General features: G+C 35.1%; 1 protein-coding gene across 1 annotated transcript in view; it reads right to left on the bottom strand.

Moving 5' to 3' along the window:
* Positions 1–495: 495 nt before the first annotated feature.
* Positions 496–10,340, bottom strand: part of COL6A5 (collagen type VI alpha 5 chain) — a gene marked incomplete at both ends in the record, with an annotated part of 107,795 nt that continues 97,950 nt past the window's right edge. The window contains 2 exons of the mRNA XM_079923203.1: positions 496–596; positions 1,943–2,632. Coding sequence (XP_079779329.1) covers positions 496–596; positions 1,943–2,632 — 791 coding nt within the window. The remainder of the gene's footprint in view (positions 597–1,942; positions 2,633–10,340) is intronic.

Below are 10,340 nucleotides of genomic sequence, written 5' to 3'. Positions count from 1 at the left end.
GAGTACTTAGTGTTGGACTTTGCGAAATCAAACTTAAACGAATTCTTCCTGCTAGTCTCCATATGGGTTCTGTTTTTGAAACAGCAAACGTTTTTGTTGCTGCTTTGTGAGTTTTTCTTTTTCATCTTTTTCTTCTGCTCTAAAGCTATTACATCTAACCTTTGATATTATATGCTTTCTGTTTTAACAGTACCCAATATTTGAATGATATTATATAGTTACTAATAAGGCATTAATAGGGGTCTCTTTTTTCATAAAAGCTAAAAAATTGGAAACATGGTTCTTTCGAATATGGATCATATTCTATGTACTATTAACACCAGATCTGTGGTGTTGTTACAAATCAGGAATATTTAAAACACCCCCCCCAACACACACACCCATACACCCCACAACCAAACTTGCATCCTGAAAACTAAAATGCCATTTCTTTCAAATTATTTTCTTAAGGACTGTTTCCAGTGGTAGTATTACCCAAATTGTGAATTTGTCAACTCACAATACAGTGTTTTCTGTGCCACCATTCTCTGGGTTGGGAGAGGTGATGTTAACACATTTGGGTCTCATATCTGCAGGGGGATATTTGTTGATGGCACCTGGAGAGAGAGTGGGTGGTTAGTCTAAATTTTACCCTTCCACATTCTATCACCCAAAGTCAGTTCATCTTTTCCTGTGGTTGGAGGTGTTTCCAAGAGCAAGTTAATTTTATAACGGACTCAGCAAAATATGAACCTTCTGACTTTGCAATACCTTGTTGGCAAAGTCAGTGAGATATAGCAGTGATTGAGTCAAAAATTTTCATGCTCTGTGTGTCACAGGCTTGCAATATAATTCAAAGATATCTCTTAATCCCTTATGACATCTGGTTCTCTCACTCTGAAAGGAAGATATTTCTAGAAGACAGCATTAACTATTGAAATTGGCTGCCCTATTTATCTTGAGGTTGGAAGAAGGCATCATTTTTTTGCAAGTGACAAGCTTGCCACTAAATATAAATCCTGAGTGCCAAGATGCTGACAGTTCCATGAGCCCTGGGCTTTATGAGTGCCAGAAAATCTGCATCTCTCTGATTCCCCATTAAACTTGCAGGAGCTACAGACAACCATTCAGGGTGGCCTCTGTCACACTCCTAATTCCCGGCACAGGCCCGGACTTGCTTGATGCTACAAGATCTTAGGTTTGCTACTATAATCATGTCTGGAATTACAGTACATGGACAGAGGCTGGGAAGCCTCTCTCAAATGCCTACTGTGAAAAAACTCCCTTAAACCCCTTGCCTGGCTGTCCCTGAGCCAGCTGTCTGAGACAGAGGCTCTAGAAGAGATTTGTCCCCATGGCTCTTAAGAATTCAAGTCAGAAGCAAAGTTGATTTACAGTGACAAGATGAAACAGAAGTCCTTGGAGTGGGTGGAGGGTGGTGGCAGTGGGGTATTATTTATTACAGTGATACCACTGTAATACTTTATTAAAGCTTTAGTAATTGATGTATCATTTAATGGATAAGAGCACAGCTCTGGGGTCAGAATGCATAGGATTGAGTCTAGAATTTGCCAACTATTAACTGTCAGATTTTGAGCAGTTGATTTAATGTCTGTGAACCTCAGTTTTCTCACTTGTAAAATGGGGATAGTACTACTTTCCTTAGAGGGCTGTCCTGAGGATTAAATGATACAATCCTTTAAAAAACTTGGCACATAGTAAACACAGATTAGGGTTAAAAGACACTTTTCACTTTCTGGCAAAGACCCTGACAGTGGGACAGCAGAGCTCAAGGTCACTAGGACCTGGGATTTTCTCTGTGGTTTTCTCATTGCCTCCTACTGACACCTAGACTCCACCACTCTTGACTGAAGTGAGAATCATGTTACTAAGTCAACTGGTGTATTGTGCAAAGAGGTATCTATTGGAAAAGCAACAGAAGAGAAAAACTTTAATGACTTACGTCTGATTGAATGAACAAATGGCTTGACAAATTTGACGACATAGTTCAAATCTGGCTTGTGGGTTCGGCCAAGCTGGACTAAGTGATGATCCAGTGGGTGGCTGGCTAATTCTTCTAATTCCTTGTCATTGTGTAGAGGACCAAAGGAAAACACAAATATGGAGTAGCCCTGACACTTGGCTCTCAGAGATACATTTCTTAAGACTCCCCTGTCTAAAGGGTTGGTTTCACCAGCAGATATAACAAAGATAACTTTGTTTTTCCTCAGGTTGGGGGTTCCTACAAAGACATTGTCAATTGTCCACTGTAGGGCATGGCCAATAAAAACATCTCCATTGAGCTGTTGAAGGGAGTCTTGGAGATGATGTTTCATTTGGTGTATATTGTTATAAGTAACCAAATCAAATTCTAGGTAGATGGGGCTTTCTTCTGTGTTGGGCATATAGCCTGGAGGAGAGTAGGTCAGGACTGCCACTCTGTCTCCCAAGGTGGAGATCAGTGGATCTGGGGCCAAGTGAAAGTAATCAAGCACTGAGGTTATAAAAGCTTTCACTTCCTGAAACTCATCATTTCCTATTCTTTGGGAAGCATCTATGAGAAAAGCCACATCCATGTAATATTCTTGAAGAGAGACATCTCTGAGTTCATAAGTAAGACCTGGTTCTTCTTTTCTGCCATGGCTTTCCTGTCCTGCAATAGAATAACTCAAGTCACTACTTTTAGTAGAAGGGAAACCTTGAAACTCCTAGCCAAGAATGGCAATACACAGCATGAGGTGTTGTCATACTTCATTCTCACACCCATGGCATACGTTACTAATCAATATCAGTACTTGTTCCCAGATGCATTCTCTAAGTACATCTCTACACAGTATGCGGAGAGCCATTACCACTTGACAGGTATTCTCACATGTGAAGAAACCTATTTGCTACCCCATCTTTGATCTTTGTCAAAGGATTGATGGATCCTCCAGCTATTTTCGTATGCGAGGTGAAAAACATACAGCGATTTTTAGTGCACCCCACATGGTTACAAAATTTGGAGTGCATACTGCATGAGATTTCATTATATGTAATGACCCTAAGAGAGAAGTAAATATGTCAAAGTCACATTTATTGATGACATCTTTATATACATGCTTAAAATATGCACCATAGTATGATGTCATGAGAAGTAGTATAAATGCTGACTTTAGAATCCAAATTCTGTGTAAGACATGACATACTTTAAGACCTTGGTACTCAAAGTACCAGTCCTCAAACAGCTTATTGGCCCATGACAAGATAAGAAACTTGCACCATGATATAAGTCAACTACATCACTAAGCACACAAATTATTTCATCTGATTTTATTTTATTTATTTATTTTTTGTATCAAGACCTTCTCAAGGAAGGAAACAATGCCCCAGTTACACTCTGATGCTACCTTCTTATCTTGTTGGAGGCCAGCACTTCAAGTGGCTCTGCTCCAAAGGGTCATGAAGCCATGTCTACAATCATAGGGACGATGGCTGGTTGGTAAGGTCACAACAGGAAATGGCAGCTCAGAAAGACAGGAGGACATGGTCAATGTTCATTTTTTTCTATGAAAGAAGTATGTTTGTGGACCTAATCAAGCAAGAAGTAGATTCCTAATTGGCAAAAACTTATTACTGTCCAATTGTGCTTGGCCCATTATTCATGCTTTGCATCTATTACTTTATTTAATCCTCACAGCAACCACACTCACAAATGAATTGATTAACCTGTATAAATGCCACAAAAATTTAATATTGAAATAGAATGCAGAAAAACAACACCACGGATAACGTTATTAACAAGGCAAATACTATCAGATGACTTCTGAATGCTCAATGATCTCTGCATTCCTGGGGTCAACTCCACATTATGTTTTTTTACCTATTGTAGGATTTTCTTCTGACAAATACAATTTTTATATATTTAAAGTGTACAACGTTCTTCAAAAAGTATACAAATAAGAAATGCTAGAGAGGGTGTGGAGAAAAAGGAACCCTCCTACATTGTCAGTGGGAATGTAAATGGGTGCAGCCATTATGGAGAACAGTATGGAAGTTCTTTAAAAAACTAAACACAGAAATACCATATGATCCAGTGATCCTACTCCTGGGCATATATCTGGAGAAAACTATAATTTAAAAGGATACATGCACCCCAATGTTCATAGCGGCACTATTTACAGTAACCAAGACATGGAAGCAACCTAAGTGTCCATTGATGGATGGATAAAGAAGATATGTTATATATACACAATAGAACAGTAATCAGCCATGAAAAAAGAATAAAATAATGCCACTTGCAGCAACATGGATGGATCTAGAGATGATCATACTTAGTGAAGTAAGTCAGACAGAGAAAGACAAACATCATATGATATTGCTTATATGTGGAATCTAAAAAAAATGATACAAATGAACTTATTTACAAAAGCAGAAATAGACTCACAGACACAGAAAAGAAACTTATGGTTACCAAAGGGGAAAGGGAGGGGGAAGGGATAAATTAGGAGTTTGGGATTAACATATACACACTACTATATGTAAAATAGATAACCAACAAGACCTACTGTATAGCACAGGGAACTATACTCAATATCTTGTAATAACCTATACTAGAAAAGGATTTTTAAAAGAATATATAGATATACATATATATGTATGTATAACTGAATTACTTTGATGTACACCTGAAGCTAACACAACATTGTGAATCAACTATATTCCAATAAAAAATTTTAAAAATTGAATAAAATAATAACAAAGTGTACAATGTTTTGATATAAGTATACCTTGTATAATGATTGCCACATCAAGCTAATATTGTTGGATTTGATTTGCTAACATTTTGTTTAAAATTTTTGCATTTATGTTCTCGAGGAATGTTGGTCTGTAGGTTCCTTTTCTTGTAATGTATTTGTCTGGTTTTGGCCTCAAAGAATGAGTTTGGAAGCATTCCTTCCTATTTAATATTCTGGAAGAGTTTATGCAGAATTGGTATTATTTCTTCCTTAAATGTTTTGTTGAAGCCACCAGTGAAGTCATCTGGGCTTGGAGTTTTCTTTATGGAAAGTTTTGAACTACAAATTCAATTTCTTTAATAGGTTTAGGAATATTTAGGTTACTTCTCCTTGAGTGAGGCTTGGTAATTCATGCATTGCAACTAATTTGCCTATTTCACCTAAAATGTCTAACTTATAGGCAAAAACTGTTTATAATATTCCCTGATTATCCTTTTAATATCTGTAGAATATTTCTCCTCTCTCATTCCTGATATTGGTAATTTGTGTTTTCTCTTTTTTACTGGTGAGTTTGACTATGGGTTTATCAATTTAATTGATCTTATCAAAAAAACACTTCTGGTTTTATTGATTTTCTCTTTTCTATTTCATTGAGTTCTGCTTTAATTTTATTACTTCCTTTCTTCTCCTTACCTTAGGTTTAACTTGTTCTTCTTTTTCTAATTTCTTAAGATGAAAGTTGAGGTCATTGATTTGAAACCTTTCTTCTTTATCAGTATAGGCATTTAATGCTATGAATGACATCCTAAGTACTGCTTTAGAGGAATCTTACAAATTCTAGTATATTGTGATTTTATTTTCATTCATTTCAAAATACTTGCTAATTTCCCCTTTGGTTTTTTCTTTGACCATGGATTATTTAGAAGTGCTTTATTTAGTTTCCAAATACTTGGGGATTTTTCAAAGATCTTCTTACTATTGATTTCAACTTAATTCTGTTTTGGTCAGAGGATATATTTGGAATGATTTGAAACCTTACAAATTTTGAGAATTGTTTTATGGTCTACAGTATGGTCTATCTTGGTAAATGTTTCACATGTACTTGAAAAGAATGTGTATTTGCTATTTTGTGTGCAGTGTTCTATTAATATCAATTAGGTCAAATTAACTGATACTGTTGTTCAGGCCTATGATATTCCTGCTGATTTTCTGTCTATTCTTTTGTCAGTTATTGAGAGAGGTATTGAAACCCACTGAGGGTCTTTTTTTTTTTAAGTCTTTATTCTCCTTGAGTTTTATTTTGGATAATTTCTATGGCTATATCTTCAAGGTCACTAGTCTTTTCTTTTACCAAATCTAATTTCCCATTAATCCCATCCAGTGTATTGTTCATCCTAGGCACTGCAGCTTTCATCTCTACAAATTCTATTTAATTTTTTTTTTTTTACATTTTCCATGTCTCAACTTTTTAACATATGGAGTATAGTTACAATAACTGTTTTAATTTCTTTGTTAATTCTAACATCTTTGTCAGTTCTGATTTGGTTTTCAGTGATTGTGCTTTTTTGATGATGGGTTCTTTCTGCTTTTTATGCCAGACATTATGAAATTTGCCTTGTTGGATATGGGATAGCTTTATATTCTTATAAATATCCATATGATTTGTTTTGGGAGGCAGTCAAGTTACATGAAAATGGTTTGATCTTTTTGGGACTTGCTGTTATGATTTGTTAGGTATGTCCAGAGTGTTACTTAATTTAAGGCTACTTATTCCCCACTACTGAAGCAAGATCTTCCTGAATTTTCTTCCCAGTACTCTATGAATTATGAGTTTTTCCAGTCTCTCTGGCGGTAACAGGCACTATCTCTGGCCCTGTGAGCAATGGGCATTATCCTCTAATCCTTTCAGAAGAATGTTCCCCCATGCTCGGGTCATTTCCTCAATGCTCATGCTATCAGCACTCTGATGAATGATGAAGAGGCATCCTCTTCAGAGCTCTGGGTGTCTCTCTCTGCACAGCTCTTTCCTCTCTGGTGTTCTGTCCTGTGAATTCTTACCACCTTGATCTTCCTAGACTCTCAGCTCTGTTTCCTCATCTCAAGGAGTGCGCTGGGTTCCACCTGAATTCCCCTTCCTGAACCATGGTCTGGAAACTCTCTTTTGGCAGTAAGCAGGAGAAATCACAGGGTTCATCTCATTGGTTTCTCATCTCTCAGGGATCATTTTATTTCCTGAAGTCCAGTGTCCTGACAATTGTTGTTCCATTTCATATATATATATATATATATATATATATATATATATATATATATATATATATATATTCTTTCAGTTATTTCAATTGGTAGGTAAATCCAGTTCCTCTTACTTCACCTTGGGCATTTCTAATACATGAGAACTACCCATCTTGTTTGACATATTCCTATGTTCTCTCCCTTCTTACAAAGGACTAAGAACTGGTCATTAATGTACCAGACTATTCCTTTATTAATACATTCATAGTTATTGAACAGGATGTTACATTTCATGAGCTGTTTGAAATCTATGCACCTCCAATCCTCCATCAAGAACCTAGTTTCAAATTCTTAGAATTTTTGATAAATATCAAGATTCTTAATTGCTAAATATAAAACTGGAAGTGCAGACAAAAGCATAAATATATTTGTCTATGCAATGGGTGCTATATAATATACTTTAGCCCTAAAATACTGCCCAAACCTCTTCTAGAGTTCTTGGCAATAGTGTATCAGGATGTGTGAAGATTAGTTAAATGGACATTTCTTTCCTTTTGAGTTTACAATCCTGGAATTTATTAATCATTACCTGCTCTGCCACCAGGATCTCCATTTTTGTTTTTTAAAAAAGGCCAATCAACACACTTTGTTAAAACATAAGGAAAAGCATTTCATAAATGTTCTGGTAGAAGAGGAAGGGGTAGAAATGAAAACAGAGAAATTACAACTGATATCACAGAGACACAAAACATCATAAGATTCTACAATCAATAGTTACATGTCATACATACTACTATATATAAAATAGATAACTAATAAAGGCCTACTATATCACACAGGGAACTCTACTCAATACTCTGAAATGACCTATATGGAAAAAGAATCTAAAAAAAGAGTGGATATATGTATATGTATAACTGATTCACTTTGCTGTACAGAAGAAAGTAACACAACATTGTAAATCAACTATACTCCTATAAAAATTAAAGAAAAAACCCAGTTACATGTCAACAAATTAGACAACATAGAAGAAATGGATAAATTTCTAGAAACATACAATCTTCCAAGACAGAATCAGAAAAAAATACACAGTCTGAACAGAGTGGTCACTAGTAGTAAAATTGAATTAGTAATCAAAAAGCTCCCAGCAAACAAATGTCAGAACTGATTAGGTTCATGGGGGAATTCTACCAAACATACAACAAAGTGCTAATACCTATCCTTCTCAAACTATTCCAAAAAATTGAAGAGGAGGGAACACTCCCAAATTCATTCCAGGAGGCCAAAATTACCCTGATACCAAAGCCAGAAAAAGACACTACAAAAAAAAAGAGAATTACAGGTCAATATCTCTGATGAATATACATGCAAAAATCCTCAACAAAATAGTAGCAAACCTAATTCAACAATATATAAAAAGGATCATACACCATGATCAAGTGGAATTTATGCCAGGAATGCAACAATGGTTCAATATTCACAAATCAATCAGTGTGATACACCACATTAACAAAAGGAAGGACAAAAATCACATGATCACCTCAATAGATGCAGAAAAAGCATTTGACAAAATTCAACATACACTCATGATAAAAACTTTATAGCACAGGGAACTATAAATATTTTGTAATAACCTATATGGGAAAAGAATCTGAAAAAATCTATATATATGTATACAACACACACACACACACACACACACACACACACACACATAAGTGAATCAGTTTGATCTACACCTGAAAATAACACATTGTAAATCAACTATACTTCAATTAAAAAAAATAAATTAAAAGCAAACAAAACAAAACAAAGCAAAAAATGTGGATATGCAGGAAACATATCTTAACATAATAAAGGTCATTTATGACAAACCCACAGCTAACATCATATGCAACGATGAAAAGCTGAAAGGTTTTACTCTAAATTCAGGAACAAGACAAGGATACCCACTCTTGCCACTTCTATTTAACATAGTATTGGAAATCCTAGTGACAGTAATCAGACAAGAAAAAGAAATAAAAGGCATCCAAATTGGAAGGGAAGAAGTAAAATTATCTCAGTTTGTAGATGACAATATACTATATATGGAAAACTCTAAAGTCTCCACCAAAAAACCATTAGAACTAATAAATGAATTCAGTAAAGTTGCATGATAAAAGATTAATACACAGAAATCTGTTGCTTTTCTATACACTAATAATGAACTATCAGAAAGAGAAAGCAAGAAACAATCGTGTTTAAAATCACATCAAAAAGAATAAAATACCTATAAATAAACTTAACCATGGAGGTGAAAGACCTATACATTGAAAACTATAAAACATTGTTGAATAAAGGAAATTAAAGATGATACAAATAAATGCAAAGATAGCCCATGTTCGTGGATTAGAAGAATTAATATTGTTAAAATGTCCACACTATCCAAAGCAATCTATGGATTTAAAGCAATCTCTACCAAAATATCTATGACATTTTTCACAAAACTAGAACAAATAATCCTAAAATTCATGTGAAACCACAAAAGAGCCTGAAGAGCCAAAGCAATATTGAGAAAAAAAGGACAAAGCTGGAGATACCACTATCCCAGACTTCAGACTATACTACAAAGCTACAATAATCAAAACAGCAAGCTACTGGCACAAAAACAGACACATAGATCAATGGAACAGAATAGAAAGCCCAGAAATAAACCCACATACTTATGGTTAATTAATCTACAACAGAGGAGGCAAGAATATACAATGGAGAAAAGAGCCTCTTCAATAAGTGGTACTGGGAAAACTGGACAGCTACATGTAAAGCAATGAAATTAGAAAATTTCCTCATACCATATACTAAAATAAACTCAAAATGGATTAAACACTTCAATGTAAGACAGAAACCACAAAATTCCTACAAGAGAACATAGGCAAAACACTCTTTGACATAAATTGTAGCAATAATTTTTTGGATCTGGCTCCTAAGGCAAAGAAAAAAGAAAGCAAAAATAAAGAAATGGGACCTAATGAAACTTAAAAGCTTTTGCACAGCAAAGGAAACCATTGACAAAACAAAAATACAACTTACTGAATGGGAGAAGATATTTGCAAATGATATGACTGATAAGAGGTTAATATTCAACATATATAAAGGGCTTGTAGAACTTGTTATCAAAAAAACAACCCAATCGAAAAAAGAGCAGAAGACCTGAAGAGACCTTTTTACAAAGAAGACATACAGATGGCCAACAGGCACATGAAAAGATGATCAACTTTGCTAATCATCAGAGAAATACAGATCAAAACCACAGTGAGATATCACTTCACACCTCTCATAATAGCCATCATCAAAAAGTCAAAAATAACAAATGCTGGTGAGGATGTGAAGAAAAGAGAACCCTCCTACATTGTTGGTGGGAATGTAAAT

Source organism: Stenella coeruleoalba (genome assembly GCF_951394435.1).
Source record: "Stenella coeruleoalba genome assembly, chromosome: 5".
NCBI classification, from domain to species: Eukaryota; Metazoa; Chordata; class Mammalia; order Artiodactyla; family Delphinidae; genus Stenella; species Stenella coeruleoalba.
The sequence above is the reverse complement of the archived record's forward strand: the minus strand, read 5'-3'. Positions and strand labels throughout refer to the sequence as shown.